We start from the raw sequence: 20,495 nt of genomic DNA on the forward strand, positions 1-20,495 counted from the left end.
TCACAAGCCTTTGTGCTCCAACTGGGCACAATCAGCTGCAGCCAAATTCCATGAGCTGTATAGCCAAGCTTTAAACCCTTTTCTGGTAGCTGATCCTCTACAGTAATTCAAGCTGATGCGATTAAAAAATGTCTTTTTATGCGTCTCCTTACCTCTAAGACCTTTCATCAGACCAACTGTGCATCTGTTACAAGGTTACCTCCCTTCCTTCATGTCTGTGCGACTCTTTCCCCTCCGAAGCCATTCTCCACCAAATCATTGTTAGCTACCGGATCTTTTATCTGGCAGAACTGAATTAATATAGTTGATGGGACAAACATTGTCAATCTGCCGGAAGAATGGAGCTGACTGAATTCAATCTCTGCAGACAATACCAGGGGAAAGGCACTCGGAGACAGTGCCACTTTGCTGAAAGTCTTCTGTTCTGGCGAGGTTATTGGCCTCGACAAAGGGGTGATGCAGAGTTTGCCCTCATTAATGCCAAAGTGCCCCTCCAATCTTGGAGTGGAGTTTTTCTGTAGCTGCTCTTTCTGTCTCCTGACACTTATTTGGCTTATTCTGTGAATACTTTTGGAAAAACTACTTTTCCATTGACTCTAGTGTTATCAATGTGCAATATTTCTACAGTCAAACTAATGACTTTCCCTTCTTTATGGCTTGTAGGTTTTGTCAAAGCCGTTTTATTGAAGATTTACAATGTATGTACCTACTTTGACATTGTCTTCTGACTTTTCTCTGACCAGATGCTCTGAATGTATACTGTGTTAATTGTTGTATTGCAATTAGCTTATTATTTCTTGTCAATTAGGCTATGTATAAATGGGGTGGGCATTTGTAATATGTTAAAGTTAAATTGTCCTTTAAATCATAACAGGTTGATTCAACAATAAATTTAAATGATGTGCTTTTTGAAAATGTATATATAACTAGTTTAAAAGCCAGTTAAAAAGATGTAGAGGGGAAAGGGGGTGGAAATATTTGGGTAAAGATTTTGTAATGGAAGTGTATAAATTTGTGATTTGGGTTGGTTGATAACATAGCTCTTTTAACCTAGATGAAACATCTGCGTGCTAGTCCACTTATTTTCAATTAATATAGGCCTAATTTGTTGGCTAAAATAAAATAAAATGAGTGAAGTTTGTTCAAATAATGTTTTAGTAAATATTGTTTTTTTTAAATATACAAAACGTTTTAAATATAAAAACCTTGTGCAGTTGTATAGCTCCAGCATTAAGTATGAACATTTAACCTTTGACCTTACAGATTGTAACCACTGAAATGTCTCTTTAAACTTTAAAGGCAACAATGATAACGAACGCCTGGCGATTGCTAGACAGCGAATCCCATACCGACTTGGTCGAGTAGTTGACGAATGGCTACTCGACAAAGGTAAAATCACTGATTAAAATTTCAAATAAAATAATTTGATCATAACCAAGTTGTAGCAGTATTTTGTAAATAATAAACCTAAAAAATAAATGTTCAGTAAAACTTTAAAAATAAAATGATTTGAACAGTTAAATTTAGTTTGTAGTGTTTCATACTTTTCATAATAATGTATTTATTTTATAGATGTTAGCTGTTTTAATACGTGTTTATTGTCAACTTAAGGTTAAAGGGACTGTAAATATGAATCTAAATCCACTTACTGAAGTAATATCAGCATTGTTAAAATGTCTATAAATTACCGTAGCATTTTGCTGTAAACATCTAAATGATAAATTTAAAAGTTCTTGTTCAGTCATTCATTAGTTGCTAAGTGTTATTTGAAACACTTTTGAAACAGATACAGTACATCTACAGTACAGTACAGTACTTAGTGTCATTTGATCTGTTCTGATTAAACTCATAGCTGATAAATAGAGTGCAATATGAATTGGCATCAGAATTCTGAGTCCCTTTAACAGACATTGTAAATATGTATAGGGCATTAGATCAAGGAACTGTAATATAAAACAAACTAAGTGCATGCTTTGTTTTTTATAGTTCAATAACTAATTCATATTTTTCACTTAAAATGTGAAATAAGCCCTATCATTTTTCTGTTTGTTTGTTTGTTTGTTTGTTTGTTTTCTGTTTTACCTTATGAGAGTGCTGTCATAAAATACTTTTGGGTTTTCCATGTGCCCAACCATATCTGTTCTAAGTTTAATTTTCCTTGGTTGCTTTTGCTAAAAGGATGAATAGTTTCAGATTTCCTGAAGTGTGCCCTGCTTCCTGTGAGATTGCACACAAGAAAAGTCCAATTCTCACAGCCTCTTGCCAATTTTGCAGTTGTTTTTTTTCCTCATGCTTGCTGTATACCAAGTTTGTAAATCCTAAAATTTGAAGGAAAATATGGAAGATAACATAAGCAAAGCATAATAAGAATATATGCTTTTAGCTTTGCTAGACAAATGTCTTATGTTTGTCTTATTTACCAGGCAATTTCCTGCAAACAAATTGTCCCTTTATATTACTTTCAAGATTATGTTATCTTTTCAAGTAAGTTTATTGCATTCCCATAACATTAATACTTCTGATTAATCTTTCTCCTTGTTATTTTTAGATTAGATTGCCCTTTTAGCAAAGCTGCATTGATTTTCTAAATCCTGTGTTTTTATTTTACATGTTTTTTTTCCCTTTTCATAGGCATCTCATCATTATTACTGCAATAAATTACCAGGGTTTCCCTTTACAACCTGTAATTTATTGGTCTCATTAGCCACTGGGCAAATAATCTGTCTTTCTGTCTTTTTTTTTTCCTGTTCAGTTTAAGTGGCTAAGTCCACAGTTCAACATTCTTGTATATATGTAACATTGTTTTCCCACAGGGCGGCAGCTCACAATCTTCAACAGCCAAACCACTATACAGATTGGGGGCTGGGAGCGAGACCGGAGTCGATCCTTTCAGGGCCAGCTTTCGGGCCTCTACTATAATGGCTTAAAGGTGTTCAACATGGCCGCCGAGGGGGATCCCAACATTAAGATCCAAGGCAGCGTGCGGCTTGTGGGGGAGTCGCCCTCCTCTATCACTCCCCAATCCAGCACCACAGCCAATCGCTCAGAGACATCCACGTCCATCATGGAAATCACCACCACTACGGCGTCCAGCAGGCGAGTCAAACAGACGACACCACGAGAGCCTCAGCAGGTAAGATCATCTTTAAGATGACGCTCTTCTAAGTGACTTTCACTAATGTCATTATTGTCTCAGCGTGACGTTAAGCACATCATGGATTATTATATTACATGTCATCATTATGCTCTTACATAGTGGAACGTTTGCTGTACTTAATTGTGTCACGCCATTCTTCTCCTTGAATCCTCTGGCCTAAAAACTGAAGGGAAAAACGTGCATTGTTCCACCATTGGGAGCAGCACCACAGGCACACTGTTGAGCGTTTCTCCCGTGCAATCAGATGTGGCACGGTGTGTGTGTGTGTGTGTTTGTGTGTATTAGAGTGATAACCATCACAGGGGTCCTCCATCATCTTTATCTGTCCTGCATGAGCGCCGCAGCATCTGCAGGAGCATATTACTTCTCAAATGTCACGATGTGTGACTAAACAATGCAACACAAAACGTATGTCCTATCAAATGAAATGGCAATCAGACCATCCTCCTGTAGTCCTCGCCAAGAACAGAAGACATAAACACACTATAAAAGATTAATCATTATGCCATTTAGAAATGTCTTTGTCTATCAGTATCAAATCCTTAATCCTAGTGTAGCTGCTAAGTCCTGGAGGTTCTCAACATGTAAATGTGAATTTAAGAGTTTTCTTTATTTACCTGCATCAATGCATCGGGAATTAGCTTGCAACAAACATGCTGAGAGAACTTCATTACGACCTAGGAATACCTGAGCCCTGAACAGAAGATGGGATTGACTCATTTAGGTCACAAAGCAGAATAGTTTCAGTGTTTTTTATTACAACAAAGAGAACAGTCAGAATGTAGGGTATTGCTTCACGTATTGTTGGTACAGAACAAAAGCAGAAGCTCCATGGCCCACAAGAAAGTCTGTACAAACAAACCTGAAAGCAACCTCATTGATAACTAAGAAACGTGCTTTAATTGTCATGGGGCCAAAGCTGCTCTGTGTTAGCATTCATAACTGTAGTATTTGTTTAAATGATGAATATGTGACATTATATGAATCTCTCAACAACGATAGGGAGTGATATGTAATTAAAACCGTAAAGATACTGAGAGTTATTCATACAAAGTTAAAATGTGTGTCAGAATTTCAAATATTCAGTGAGGTAGTTACAGGGAAAGGATCCATAGTGGCTTAAATCAAGCCTAGCCATATACTTAAGTGACCCTTTAATCAGGGCTTAATCAGCTTTTACAAATATAGTTAAAAATCATTTTGGATTTAACTCATTTTGGATTAATCGGATTGGGTAAAGGAAGATTATAGAATCTCCTGGAGGGGGTGGCTTTGACTTCATATTTAAAAAATATACACACACTCAAAATTATTTGATTGTAATTCGTTTTAGGCAGATTGTTAAACGTTTTCTGCCTTTACAGTTTCACTGAGACAACAGTTAATGCACACACATCTCAGGCCATTTCAAGGATTTTCGAGAGAGAAAAATGTTTCACTGCATTGGAAGTGCAGTGCTCTGTTGATTAGTTTCGTTGTTCAGGAGTAAGTTGTTCTTTATACCCATTTAAATATTTATTTCCACATTGTTGCTTCTGAATTAAATGAAAGCATAAAAAAGCCTTGAATGTTGATGTTTCTATGAGGCCAGGCTTGAACTTTTCTATAGAGCTTTTTAAAAAGCTCGACTTTATTCAAAGCAAAACAAAATGTCAAGTTTTTCTTTCAATTAAGGAGACTGTTGAGCCTCCAGCTCATATAATGAAATGACAAACTCCCACAGATAATTCGCACCTAGTTTTCAGCTAAGCGGCAGTAAAGACCTCACATTACTGGCCGTCCCCTACCTCTCTCTCTCTCTGACCGGCTTAACAGTTTGTGTAAGGGTCTGCAGTTGCTGACAAATAATACAATCATAAATATTGATCCAGTGAAATGGCTTTCTCTCAGACTCAGCATGGTTCCTGAACCGTTGCAGGAGCATGTAATGCAGGCGAAATATCACACAATAGACTATAATTATATCCCAGCTCCATGTGGTGTTCTAAATTGCCACCAAGGAACCAAGAGATTGGCAGAAAGGAACCGGCTTGATAAGATGGATGCCTGCCTTTTTCAGGCATTTTCATCTGGAGAGAAATAAAGTGATATAAATGACCGTGACAATTTAGAAATGCAGTGTATTACAGATATTTATTAATTTACATACAGCATGTTTTCTGCTTTAGATATGATCTCCTGTCTGGATATCTGGTATTATTCCCTTATGCTAACCAGATTCTGCTCGAATAGTTAAATCAATATTGGTTTACCGTGTTGCAATTATGTGTACAGCTACTGGTCTTGATATAAGCAGCAGTGTAAAGCCCTTTCCCACTGGACAAAAACGTCACAGACACCCACTAACATCTAGCTTTTGTCTGCAGTGGGAAAGGTTACAATCCGCATTCATTCCTGGGACAAACTCTGCAGTACTCATGGGTATTTATCGGCTCCAGCTCCAATCGGCTCAGACTGGCGTTGACGGCAACAAGTCACCCAGGCGGACCTGCTAATTTTTGTCCCTTTTTTGGCACGATGCAATGCCACAAATTTCATTTGCCTACATCCAAGCAGCACACAAACATCATTCAAAATTAGTCCACACTAAGTTTGAAATAGAGACTGAATAAGTAACAACAGATATGAATAAGCTTCACTGGCCTTCATGCTTCCTAGGATTGAGCCGAATACCTGGATAGGAGGAGTACCTAGTACAGATAATGTACTTTTTGAGTCCGACTATCATCCAAGTAAAATGTTCTGTAAATAGTTTTCTAATAAATCATAAATACAGCAACTTCTAACCAACCCATATCAGTTAAGGTTTAAATAACAACTTCTGGTTAGGTCCCACCTAATCCCAGTTTAAACTCCACCCACGACTGGTTTAATTCCCAATCATTCCAAGTACAGATAAGGATGTGGATAAATGAATTGACGGAACAGTTACACAGATACAGATTACGGTGTCCTTGCTCGTCACCACTGCTTTCTGCTGTTTACTAACCTTTTGTCCAGTGCATTGATGAAGAACATGACACTTCAGTAAAAAGACAGGAAGGCATACAGATCTACTGCAGAGCCTTGTTCGAAGCTCTGGTGTACTGGCAATGTGAAATTAGTCTTTTGTTTTTAGCAGGTTTCCCTGCATTGACGAAACCTGCATCTATGCACTAATTTTGGTGGATAAAGAGTTAAATATATAGTTTCATCTTAAAGTTTTTTGGTTTTTTTTCCTGGACTTGTCTTGTGCCTATTGTTTTCAAAGTGTTAAGTGTATCAGTGATGCTGTAGGCAGGTTAGAGGTGATACTGTGGTTATTTATTTTTATTTATTCATTTAACTTTTCTTTTTTTTTTGCTAAATTAATTTAGAGATGTTGTACTGTCAAGTTATGTTGCATTGCAAGCTGACCTTTAAAGTGGCATAAAGGCTTGGAAAAAGCAGAATAGTCAAGGCTAACTGTGTTGGTTTAGGTGTTATCTAATGCTTTCATACAGAAAGAAAGGTCACTGGATTAAAGAGTGGCTCTGTGATGTAGGTGGAGAGATGAATGAGGCATGCAGAAACGTGTGCATTGGGAGACGTCAATGCGTTCAGTTTGATTTAACGTGACGACCTTCCCATGGAGAGCTCCCGTGGTAGGACATTACTGTCTCAGGACACTACCCTTAGAAAGACATCGTGTCTGGCCTCTGTAAAAAGAGATGGTGCATTCACTGTCCTTTCCCCTGAATAGTCAGCATTTTAATCATTGTCCAGCTGTTCCGTCTCCACTCTGATGGCAAATGCAATTCAGAGAATGCTTTTATATCCTGAGAGCCTTAAATTACTGGACATGTACTTTTTTAGTACGCTGGCCCCAGTGGAGATGGAATGGCTAACAATGGCGGTGGCAGTATCAGCCTCTGACCACTGAAGCTCGGTAAAAATGGTGCTCCTGATAATGTAGATCAGGCTGTCAAAGACTGTCATTCGATCAAAAATATTAAGGAAAATAGAGCTTTTATAGGCCTGTCTAGCAATGACAGGTAATGGTCAGACCCTTTGGTAATAACTCAACACACATAAATCCAATTCAGTGAACTAGTTTAAGTACATTTTGCTTTCAACATCATTATTAAAAGAACCTATAATCTTTTTTAACAATAGATCACAAAGCTGTGCAATGTGAAAGGCAGCTCTTACTGTACCTGCCCAGTATTAAACAACGATTAGCGACTGTGACTAGATTGATAAACAGCTAAAGTTAGCAGCGCTGCCAGATATTTCCCTCAGATGTTGATGGAGACCAAAACAGAGCTAAAATTAAAGTGAATACTGGACTTACATACAAGAAAAAGCCAGAAACACATAACAGAATGTGGGCCTAATTACAAGAAGAATTTGATCAAATCCTTCTCTCAAAAGTGGGCTTGACTCCAGAGAATACTAGTGAATACTAAGCAATACGAAGATTTAAAAATACACAGAGCTGTAGAGGACTCTTTGCCTCCATGTTCACTGTGTTGCCAGTTCAGAGCTCATTTGAAAGTGTTAAACTCACTTTAACACCTTACCCATGATATTGCTCTGCTAGCCAATAGGCCATGCAGGCTAATGCTAATGTGCAGTTTTCTATGAAGTGCGGGTCAGCTAATTGCCCTCCAAAAAAAAAAGATTGAATAAATGTATCCATACACCCCTGAGTGCAGTATGAGTTATTATGAATATTTCAAGGTTTTGCAAACAGAGAAAAGAGGGATTTTGATTTAAAAAAACCATAAAGATATATTTGACAGAAACCAAAGCATAACTGAACAACACAGAAAGCAAACTTGGAAAATGTGTTTTTCCTTCACTGTATCTTTAACAGATTATCAGTAACTGGTGTCTACAGGGTTGCAGTGGTGAAAGAAAATGAAACAGAGCTTGATACAATAATCTTAGTAATCAGTTTGCTTATGAGTACACAAAATCCCTAGACTCTGATATCTTATTATGCTTGATACATGCCTTCAATATAAAAATAAATTTGCAGCCAACGCTGATGTCTTGCTGTGCACACATGGTCAAAATGCCAGCACAATTAAATCTTTCAGACAGTGACACTGGCTCTGTACATTTAGGGTATGTCTCCTTGCACTAGCCCACATATCTCCTAGAGGGTAAAGTCAGTGCTAATCATCATTAGTGTAATGATTTTGAAGGGTCTGTGGGGACTCTGACTTCTCAGGTGCCCTATCAAAAGTTCTCCAAGTGCTCGGCTGGGGTTATATTGTTATTGAATACTGTGGGCCTTGGCTTATGGGTAACATTACATTAATGTCATTCTTCTCAAACCACTGGGTGTCCACTCAGGCTTTATTAATAAAGAATATTATCATCTTAGAGCACACTGGTCTAATCAGGGAGAAATGCACCACGGGAAAAAAGCTGATGTGTCAGAAATGTTATTTTAAAAGTGATTAGAATTCCCCCTTTGCTTAAGGGATAATTGGATTGATTCAATTCGAGGATTTACAACCCACTCATATACTGAGATAGTAAATAACAGTGGGACCTAGCCTGGATGTTACCTTTATTTTGATCATATCTTGAGATTTCCTGACTAAGAGAGTCTACTCTTGGCTTTTTCGTGTCAAATATTCTCTGTGGTGGCTTTTCTCTGCTGTGTGCTTCCTGCCCTATGCGGGAGAGGTAGCTTACTGTATGGGCCTGACTGTCGTGCCTTAATGAAGTGTCTGCTCCCTGTAGCGGTGCCTGGTCACATCCAATTAAACCACAATGCACTTGTGTATGCATTCGCAAACAATGGACCAGCTACTGTACACACACACACCAAGAAGTGCAGCTCACTTTCTCTGGTCCACTGATACATTTTTGGATTATTTCCCACCTTTGCTTCATTTATTTATTGTTATGGAAAATTAGTGCTTCCCTCAAGTAAACTTTCTTTTTGTGCTAATTGGCGATGAATTTGAGATTTACAATACAGTACCCAAACTGCCAACCCACACACTTCTAATGGCAACACTAGCTGCCAGTGGTCAGGCACTATCAGCATTACAGTAACCTAGCTCTTGTTAAACTGTCTCCATCGACCTCAAGCAAACATTTCAATCAGTTTTAACTTGTGTGATAGCTCAGTCAAAAGTTGGGGAAACAGACATTGTACTCTTTCATATCGTATCATTGTATCATTGTAATACCTGCATTAAATTGGCAATAGACACATTTTTAGCTTTAATGTACCATTATGGAATAAATGTTGATAGCACAATGTAATGGCTAATAGAATAATGACACCATCTGCGTTTAGATTGGTTCCCTCTAAACACTGCTTTCACAATGTAACTCTGTCTGCCACCGGGTGCGAGCTCCTGGGAAAACGAAGGCTGTCTGGCAATCCAGTCAGGCTGGCAGCCTGGCAGCATTTTTTATCTGCTTTCATGTCTCAATTATGGACTAAATTATTGAATAAAAATGCTTTTGTCCTGTGTTCTTGGTCATAGCTACTCTAAGGAAAACAGAAAGCAACCGGTTTGTCTTGCGCCAACAATAATACCACTTGAATACCACTAGGGGGGGAAAGTTGTTTGTTTCCAATTTAAATACCAAATACACAGAAGCCAAAGCCGAAACAAAAACATGTTGTGTGTTTCAGCTTTTAAAAGAGCTGGTGGACAAAATGAAAGAAGATGTCAAGCTGAAGAAAGATAGCATTCAACACCAGATGATGCTTAATCAAAACTACTCAAGAATAAGAGATGAAGCCCTATGTAGCTGTTACTGCACCCTCCCAGCCAAAAAAAAAAAAAAAAAAAGAAAAAAAAAAAGACAAAAGCCTGCTATCTGGGTGAGCCATTGAGAGCTCTCGACAGTGATGGATCCTCACCTGCATTGCTCTGTATTATCAACCCTGGCCAGCACACATACAGTATATAAATCTCACAAGCGGTCATAGTGTGAGGCTGCCATCCACCAGCACTGCTGTCTGCAGGAACATCAGCTAAAGTTGGGATTGGCTTGAGCATCATAGAGACACGAGGACAGAAAACTTCAGGAGACAAATGTTAGGTTGTACGATTACAGTGTGCAGTAGATACAGTTATGTTACAAAACTGTGGTCATGTATTATATAGAACACAAAATGTGGTGTATGTTTTATATTAGTATTTTAGCGTTAACTTAGCAGTTTTTTTTTCTCAGTCAGTGTTCGCTTTTCACAATATTCACTCTAAAATTAATTATCTCCGTTTTATAATATAATTAGTAACTGCACAATAAAAGCCCAAGCCACCATTGTAGGATTTTTAAATTGGTTTTTAATATAGTGATTCTGCTATGGATTGCTTATTTCTTCCTTTCTGATGTTTGCATTACAATAATTTAGTTGCATCTTTTATGAATGTTTAATAGTTACAAAAATGTAGACTAAAACCAGACTACAGCCATTATATGATCTCTGTGAGACTGTTAGTACTTGGACGCAGCAGTGCTTTGACATAAATGCTAACATGCCAACATTTACAATGCTGACATGCGAATGCTTAGCAGGTAATAGCTACAGTAATAGCAGTAAACACAAACTATAATGCAAATTGACAGGACTGTTGCATTTGTTGTAGGTATTTGGTCACAAACCAAAGTTTTGGAAACAAGCCATTCTCCCGAAGAAGTTAAAACTTTGACCTGCTGGTGGCGCCAACTGAAAAGTCAAAGGATCGTAAAAGTCTGTAGGATTTCTACTCTTCGCGAAACAAGACAACTCTCACTTTTTCAGAAGTATCAGAGGCACTGTCTTGTATTCAGGCCAATGTGATATGTCTTAAACACAAGTAATATTTGACCGCATCTGACATTTCATGCTTGCCATGTTTCTTTCATAACCTTTTCTTTTTTTTTTTTGCAGAATATATTTCTGTTTTATAGCCTGTTGCTGGTGGAAATTCAAGAAATGCAGATTATAGCCTGTCCCTGGGGAGTAAGAATAGCCACTATGTCAAATTGTTGCCACCAAATAGCCAATTGGCCCCACTATTTCTGAATTAACCCTAGGTGAGGTAGGTGTAATGGTCGTTCAGGGGAAGTGAGGAACATTCAAAACACATTGTGTGGGCCATTTCATTTGCACTCACAGCACACGGTTCAGTTCCGGCTGAACTGCCTTGTAGTGGCTGTGTTTGTCTTGGTCCCTGAGATGAGGGGCAGAAACCTGGCCTCTCTATAATTCACAGGGATAATCAAAGATTTGACATGCTGCACTGCTACACCTTCAGTGCAGTGTTTGGGTAGCCTCCCTCGCTGGCTCTTACAAATACACTATAATAAACTTAGTGTCACAGTAATCTTGTGGTGAAAAATCTTCTGCAACTTAGTATCCAATAACTGCTCAGTCTGCAGCTTCTCTTCTTTTATAATCATCCATGCACTATGTCTCTTTATTGTATCTGGTACTACCTTTAGGCAATGTTGTGATTGTCTTGATACTGGTAGGGATTATTGTTTTACAAGCTAAGGCTGCAGTAAGTCTGCACAGCCTAGATTTAATACTAATCCTGCATGCATCAATACTCAGACCTGAGACTTATCTCGGGTATTAAGCACTCCTCAGGCAACTACGCACATGCAGTGCAGGTTCTTTAATTGTGCTACATGATTTGATACTTGGATATGAGCTTAAGGATGTTTCGGTCTTCATTTATTTTTAGATCTACTGTTACATTTTGATATTGCATCTTTAGGATGAATTTGAATAAGATCAAGTCTCCATCAAAACCAAATCTCTGAAAACATCATCCAAATAAAAGAACAATCCTGCATCTTTATATTCTAGTTCTAGCCAGTATTATTAAGTCAAACTCATATAGATGTACAGTAGACAGCTACGAAAAGCTAGTTTTCACTACATAGAGCCTGTTTGAATTATGATCAGACTTATTGGCACCACTGAAATGAGTTGTAATGCAGGTCACATTTCACTTGCACTACACTTCTTTTGTAGCTCTTTTCCACTGCAGGACGTTAATGATTTGTAACCTGGAGCTTCCCATAACCTGAACCTAAAAGAAGCTCTGTAGTCTAGCTTCTAAGTTATGCCTTGTTTTACAAAGAAAGTTTCTGATTATGTGTTGAAAGGCAACGCTGAGACCAATGTCATCATTTTAATGCTCAGTTTGGTAGACAAGTGCAATTCAGTTGTGACACTGGCAATAGAAAAGTGACGCCTCTGCATATTTTCTTTTACATTTACATGTGATGACTTTTAAATGTCAGTATTGTTGTTAATTGAAATGACCCGCCTGTAGCAGGATGTCGACAGAATGGAGGTAAAAGAGAGACCAGCTCCCTTCCCACTGACCAGCTCTCCACAGTCAGAAGCGTCCCTCGGGACAGGTCAGTGCCCTGCAGGATACACTGGCAGCTGCCAGTACAGCTCTCTCTCTGCTCCATACTGTCAAACCAAGTGGCTTCTTCGTTCTCTCCTGAATAAGAAGACACAGTGGTGGTGCAATCATTTCCAAGTTTTTTTTCTTAAAAAGAAAAGAAAAAATAGAGAGTGAGCACTGGTTGCGCTGCCCAACAATTTATTGAAAAAAAAAATGACACTACAGGAAATGTTGCACAATTTTAAGAGTACCAATGATACTCAAACGTTACTCAGTAATGTAATTAAGCGAGCAAGGTACCATCAAACAGTCTGCATGGATAAATGTGTAACTTCTTTACCCCCAGACTTGAATTTAAAGGAGCTATATGTAAGAAATCTAAAGCAAATAGTCGTAAAATCCTCCTAATATGTCACATAGACTAAGGAATAATGTTAATATAACATACTGATCTCACAGACAACAATAGTACAGCCAGAATATTTGCATTAAAAAAAAAATAAATTACGGTCTGCAAATCATGTTTATGTTTTGAATTTGTGTTTTGGCCTGTTGCGCCACCCACTGCCATCTACCAGTCATGCAGTCAGTAGAGTCTCAGCATCAGTTACAGTTACAACTGAGCTACAATGGCTGACGGTGCGACTAAACCCAAATGACCTCGTTATGATGTTTTCCAAAAATGCAAGACAAAACTCGAGGCAAAGCGAGGCTCTATATAGGAGATGCTTTTGAACGGTGGAGACGGTTGAAATTGGATGTCAAAGTGGCTACTCTTCTCCTCGACAGGTAAGCTTTAGCCTAAGTTGGCTAACTAGCATCATAGCTAGACGGGGATGGACATTTCGAATACTTTCAACATTTTCGATCATACATTGTAGCCTATGTGCAGGTGGGTCATGAATCCGACTGATTTTATTGAGAAGCAAACGTTAGCAGCACGGCAAGCAGCAGCAGTGTCCCAGTACATAGCATTAGCAGCCGGCTCCTCCTCCGCTGTATCCCGGCAGCAGCGTTAGCAGCAGAGAAGCTGGGCTTGCTCGAACAGTCCGCTGGAAAACCAAAGATCAAGGACGCGGCGACGTGGCCCTGCCACCGCAGCCGCCCGTGGCCAAATAAATCAGTCCCCAGCGTGCCGCTGTCCAGCAACCTCGAATCTGTAGGGGAGGGGGGGGCGGACACGACTCACGGCAGTATTTTGAATTTGAGTGCAGTAACTGCTTTGGCCACATTCTTACATACAGCGCCTTTAAGTTCAGGCTTTTGCCCCCAAAACAAAAACAGAACCTGTGTCCAGAGGTGTTATAAGACTAGAGGAGCTTTTTCATACTTCTAAGAAACTAGTTTTAATTACCTGTCTTTTTGTTGTGTCTGCAACACAAGAACAAGGAATGATCATAGTTCTTAGAATGTTGTTTAGAGGGGCTTTTTAGCTCCTATTTCAGATCAGCTACTCTCGCAGCACAAGAGGAACTATGAGTGGCATAAACATACAGTGATTGGTCACACAGGCCAATGCAGCACTGGCAGCTGCCGTTTTTAAAAACCTGTTAGCCGTGCAAACAACAGACAACATAAGACGTACAGTAAGCAGCTCATAATGAAAAGAAATCGAAGAAAACACAGTTGGACTGACAGTGAAGTTCAGGCTTTAATGAGCGAATATGCGACAGTGGAAAGACAAAGCGATTTCAACTCCTCAAGAAAGTTACATTGCCATACCAACCCTTGGCCATCTTACAGTATGTTTCAGAGGTCCTATTGGTGGTAGAAATGCAAACAAAGAAAAAGTCCTTGAAGGTATTTAGTTCTTGAAGGAGCTCTCCAGTTCCTCTCAGGGAGTCCACTAAACTGTTTGATCCAAAAACATCTAATGGCTACGCCTTAACTTACAGGTTGTAGAGTTTGTGATAGCAAGCCTACATTACTAACTTGCATACACTTCCTGTTGCCTGTTATTGCACAAGATTAGCCATTTTGTTTTTGTCTGTCTTCTCTAACAGCAAGATGGTCATCACTTTCTTTACATTTAATTTTACCAAGGTATGAAACACATTAAACAGATTGCTCACAAAAGTGCAGTAAGTTGTTTTTGATTGATGGGCATATACTCAATTAGTCAAAAGGCACTTTTCTTGTCAACTCATGGAAAAAAAGGCAGGCATTTAACAGGAAAGCAAGAACGGTATTCTGAGTAGCTGGCAGTTAAAATTAATGTTCCTGCTATTTTTATTGCAGGATAAAAAGCATAGGTTTACTTTGTTTGTTCATTTCATGGCATTAGGATTTGTACCCATCTGTGTTTGTGCTGGTGTCAGCCATGTGATCACGGCTCATATACACACAGCTCTTACTGCTGAGTTTCATGACGGATAGTTGTTGTTTTTTTCAGGTGGCTTTTATTGCTTTTTGCTTTTATTGGAAAGTCATAGAGACAGATGAAAGATACCAGGCTGTTGAGGGTAAATGGTATGTAATTTGGCCTCCGGTGAACTCGGATAATGGTTAAATGAAGTGCTGCCCATCTCCAACAGATGTGAAAATGACCTTATGAAAAAAGTGAAATGATTGTTTTGAAAAGGCCTAAAGTATTAGGGACATCCTGATATTAAACCGTTCCTCATTTCTTTTTCTTCTCCTTATTTTAAATTCTGCCCTTGTGTGATTGGTACATATTTGATAAGACAAATATTTTTGCTTGGAATCACTTCATTAGTGTTAGTGATGAAACATTTTGTTCTTTTATTTTGAAAGTCTGAATTAGTTCGGGGAAAAAAACATGAAACGGTGAAATATTTTTCATCTAAGAGACTCTCCTCTGAAGAATTACTGACCATTCATCAAAGTTAGCACTTCTTTCACAATTACCTTCAAGATCATCCAGCCCCTACTTTATTATTCCACATAATAACACAATCAAATCAGATATAATCGGAGCCAGTTTTGTAACTGATAATTGTAAAGTGTAATTCCTGCACTGAGTGGAGCTAAATGGGAAATTACTGATTTGCAGAGATGATTGTACATGCTATCTTCTATCTAGTCTCCTTTTTGTTTGAAAAGGAATTGCTCATCACATTCAAACTAAGTGAATCTGTTTCTTCAGCAGATCATCCAGACACAGATCTTACTGTTAGATTAAAACTAGACATCCTTTTTTTTCGGTTTCTACCTCTGTGTGCTCACCAATTAAAAAACAGTCATGTGCACAGCAAACTGAGAGGTTACCAAGGAAACACACAACGTTTCACATAGAGTTGCAGCAGTATGCTCACTTCCAGATATTCAGCAGTATGAAAATTGACAGTTATCATCTACTGTATTGGGAAAAAAATGCATTCAGAAGGAGAGTCTCACTCTTGTTTTATTTATTTTTAAAAGATAGACCTTTAAGCATACTTACATAGAATAGTTTCAAGTTTAATTTCCATTAAACAAAAAAAACATCTGTTTTCTTTCCTTAAAGGCTCATTGTAAGTGATTGTAATAATAATTGTCTATAATACTTAAGTAATACCGTATACGTGATATTTTCTGAGACCATGAAAATCTCATACTGTTGCAACCCTAGTTCCACATTAACAGAGAGAAGTATTCAGTCGTCTTATTTCATTCAGGGGAGTAAACCTAACTGTCTCATTGACTTAAAAACATACTGCAGTGTTTAGCAGTGTTTGTCAGTGCCCTGTGAGGTTGTGGTGCCTTCAATTATTCACAAAAAGAAAACATCCTCAGGATAAGATTTCCCCTGCAATGCAGATGCATAGGATTGACCATCATGCTTCAGAGATACAGTAAGCTTGAGAGAGAGAAAAAAAAAACAGCAATGGATATCAAATGGCTCCCCTCACTGACAGGTGCACTATTGATTTTTTTTTTTTCCTCTGGTTTTATTATATTTATTGTCATATATTCCCTTATGAAAAGGCCTAGTGTCACCACATATCCAGGTTGAATAAACTGGAAACTCATAGGGGATAATTCAGTGGCTGCACGGGTAAAAATCATTAGATGAGAGCAAACCAGTTGAAATGCAGGATATGTAGATAGAGAGCTCTCCCGTGCAGCACTTGTGTGTCTGTCTGACCTCCCCACCTTGCCCCTAAAGTGAAGGTGCTGAAGGTGGTCCTGGTGTGCGCTGCCCCAGGCCCCAGTTATGGGTTTGTGCCCACCCAGTGCTGACAGATGGCAAAGAAGGTAACGCTGTAGACCCACGGTGGCCCCAGGCCCGCGGCATTCACTCCCAGCGACAGACCATATCCATCATCTCAGCCTCACCAGGGGCCATTGTGGAAGCTGCCCTTCAACATAGTGTTGTGCACATAGTGTCCATGTGACTCGCTGAACCAGTCCACCTTGGCAGGGGTGGACACACACATGCCAGTGTGCGTTCACATGATTTGATGAATGTTTGCATGTTTTGATTGCTGGCAGCAGACGGGCTTGTCTGCAGCAGGTATATGATCTGAACATTAGCCAGCTGAGGCCCCAGGACGCCTTGTCTTCTTTTGGTGCTTTATTTCTGATTTGTTTTAAGGGTTTCTAAAATTGTTCCAGCCAAGTACATCATCCGCGCTGCCATTATTAAGATAGTCAACAAAGAAGCATCTTTGTTGTTGCAGGTTTCACACTACTGGCAGCATAACAGAGGACTACAGATTGTCCCGCTAAGTCTGTTTGGATGACAAAAATGAAACCTACGCAGTGTGAATGTTGTCTCTGTTGTTTTATAAAGTGTTGGATTGTGCGTGGAGGAGATTCTGACACTGACAGCTTTACAGCATGTTTTATAGACCATATTGTTGTCTCTCAGGACATTTGCTGTTATGATTTGTAGAAACACAAAATAGTCCGGGGCCAACTGTTGAACATAAGATACAATTTGTCCTACAGTGCATTGCTCCCACCTGCAAGATTCTGCGATCAGCTGCTTTATACATCACATTCATGAACACGAGCTCTGTGCCAACTGCTCATTGAGCTGTGCTGAGCACTCTCAATTTTTAAAAGTGATTTTTCTCAAAAGCGGATAGAAAGTGTCAGACACAAACTTACCCATGCATCTAAAAGCTTATTTATCATACAAGCAATTCCAGTCAAATTCCCATTTCATCCTCATCCAAACAGAAATCAAACTCTTGTTTTATCGTGAGATAAAAGCCATAATTTATCCCTTCAGTTGTAGAAAATTATTTAGTTGCAAAGAATTAGTAAACTAGAGGATCTTGACTTGTGGCGTGTAAATCTGTTTATCTATCAAATTTTCTTTAACTAAACTTTCATGCTAATTGGTAATTGTGAAAAAGAAAAAAGATGGGTCGTTCTGTTCAGGGAACAGCTATCATCAGCTAATGTTGAACACCACATCGAGTATTATAAAGGCGGGTTTAGGGATGGGGGAGAGGATAATATAAAGTTAATATCATTACCAGCTAGATTAAATTAAGGTAAAACAAATTCCAGGAGGTACAGAAATGAAATAAAGGCATCCGCATGCCAGCAAATAAAGCCTTTTAGTTTCTTAGGCAGGTGGACAAGAGAAAGAGTAATGGAGAAATGGCCTTGGGAAGGGACTATAACTCGATCAAGCCAACAAGTGCTTACAGTTTAAATCTAAATTTATTTAATGAATAGCAGGCCTTTTTGGGAAATATAGTCTTTCTGCCAAGAGTTAGATTCACTTCTCATGTATGTGCGGTCGATATGAAGCCACAGCCAGCAGCCGTATTAGCTTACCTTAGCACAAAGAGTGGAAACAGACAACCTTGATCTACTCAGTGGTAACATCTAAAACTCACCTATTAACATGTTTACTTCTTAGTTTAATCCATACTAGAGATGCACCGACCCAGCTTTTTCAGTTTCAATACCGATCCCGATGCTGTGGCTCTGAGTATCAGCTGATACCCGATACCGATCCAATACCATGGTTGACCTAAAAAGCTATAGACCTTTACATGTAGTACAGAAAAGACTAGAGGCATCAGGCCGCACAGTTCTTTCCTAAGATAAAATGAAACAAGATGAAACAGATTAATGCAATGATGAACTATTTATTTTTAACAAAAATTGTGCAACAGCAGTTGAAATAGTGTGAAATACCTCCACACAACAGATTCTCTCCTTCGCTCCATGACGTATGACATAGCTCGCATTGCAATAGATTTAAAGGGAAAGGAACGCCTCAGGTATAGGTTGCATTTCCCGATCAATCTATTTCGATGATATCGGGGCTGATATTCGATCCAGATATCGGATCGGTGCATCCCTAATCCATACGAAACCCTGAGTGTAAAAATGACACGTACAAAGGATTCTGGGGTTGCCAGACAGCCAAGTGTTTTTCACGCAAGGTAAAAAAGAAACCAAAAAAGGTGAAAATTCTTAATGAATTAAAATCATAAGCAACCATCAGTCAGGCAGCAGCAAAATTATATCAAAACATCTGTTTACAAACTCTCACACAACTCGTGCAGTATAATCCAAGTTGCATTTATCCAGTCGTATGCTCAGTACTTCTGAAGCAGACAGCCCTTTGTGGCAGGGAACTGAATGGAAAGTGAAACATATCTATGCTTTCTTCAAGCCAGGCTCCATCGACAGAAACACTAATTATATCTAGCTGAACACGGGAGCTGCTGGTCTACACTACTCTAACTATCCGTCTCAAACACCACATTTCTTTTCTCCATTTTTGGATTCTTCGTTTACTGGAGGCATGTGAGATTCCCCACAAATTCAACATAACATTGTGTAAGTAATTCATGTTCAAATGGTCATTTGGGGCTAAGGTGTTTTTTTAAATCTTAAATATGTATATTATCCCAAACTAAAATGTATTCCTTTAAAGCTACGCATGCTAAATGAAAAATTAAATTAACTTTTTGCAAGTCCAAAGCTGAATGACAAGTCAGGAGGAAAAGAAGGTTAAATAAAAACAGTATCTATAAATAAAAAAGCAGGTCCAGTCAGAAACTGAACAGTCAGGCATTACAACACTGCCACAGGGATGGATTAGTGATAAAAAAAAATCAATTTTGCTTTCAAGACTCCGTAAATGCTATCAATTTAGATTTTCAATTATTAAGATGGTTTTACTTCTTGATTCAAACCCTGAGTTTTATTTCTGTTTCTTTTGTTTCATCTCTACCGAATGAGCACATTGTTCATTAGTTTGTAGCCCTTTGTGAATGACACATCCAGACCTGCAGGACAGGAATCTGATTATGACGACGCTCTGTGGGAGCTACAGGCGACCTGGTCTGCTGTTGTAGGGCAAAGCTTCTCTTCCTCTTTCCTCATGTCATGTTTTTGCAAACGTTACACTTGGGAATTAGGCCCGCGTACATTCATCTCAGCAGTGATGGCATCTATATTAGGATGACAAATTTGTTCCTGTCACCTGATGAGGGACTGGGACTGCATGTCAAGACGCAGGTAAAGTCAGGAAGACAGTGATTTGTGGCCACGCTGCATATCTCTTCCTCTCCCGCTCCCTCTTTTCTCAAAACACACGCAGACACATGCTTAGATTTGTCATCTATTTTTAGATTTTGAGGGAAAGGAGCACGAAAATGAAGAATTACGTAGTCACTTTGGATTGAACCGAACAATTCCCCCCCAAAATGACAAGTGTTTGTATGTTAGCATTTAGATGGAAAGTGCCATGATTACAAGCCATTCTCTGGTAATTGTTATTCCTCCCTCACTCCCTGGCTTATCCTTAGTGTATGATATTCCTCCAGGGCAGTTCTCTGCTCTCAGGCCAGATTACTACCAAGGCAAGCTACAGACGCACACAGAGCTCCAGATTCGATTTCAGATAACGAAAATATCAGGGCATCCAGAGGGGAAAATGCTTCAATGCAGACAGATTTCATTTATCTGAGAAGTGTGAATGCAGGGATAAGGGGGTGGGACAAAGTCGGCCATGTAATATACTTCTATGGAGCGGTGTTTATGCATAGGCAAGAGAGAGAAGAAAT

The 20,495-nt window shown here is 39.0% G+C and overlaps 1 protein-coding gene across 39 annotated transcripts in view; it reads left to right on the plus strand.

Annotated features, from left to right (window-relative positions):
* Positions 1-20,495, plus strand: part of LOC117248330 (neurexin-1a) — a 286,729-nt gene that overhangs the window by 240,584 nt on the left and 25,650 nt on the right. For 24 of the 39 annotated variants that reach the window (XM_078176214.1, XM_078176215.1, XM_078176219.1 and 21 more), the window contains 2 exons: positions 1,300-1,389; positions 2,814-3,133. In XM_078176214.1, the coding sequence (XP_078032340.1) occupies positions 1,300-1,389; positions 2,814-3,133 (410 nt within the window). The remainder of the gene's footprint in view (positions 1-1,299; positions 1,390-2,813; positions 3,134-20,495) is intronic. The other 15 variants (XM_078176233.1, XM_078176234.1, XM_078176236.1 and 12 more) reach the window with 1 other exon arrangement.

This window comes from Epinephelus lanceolatus, chromosome 17 (assembly GCF_041903045.1).
Source record: "Epinephelus lanceolatus isolate andai-2023 chromosome 17, ASM4190304v1, whole genome shotgun sequence".
Taxonomy (NCBI): Eukaryota; Metazoa; Chordata; class Actinopteri; order Perciformes; family Serranidae; genus Epinephelus; species Epinephelus lanceolatus.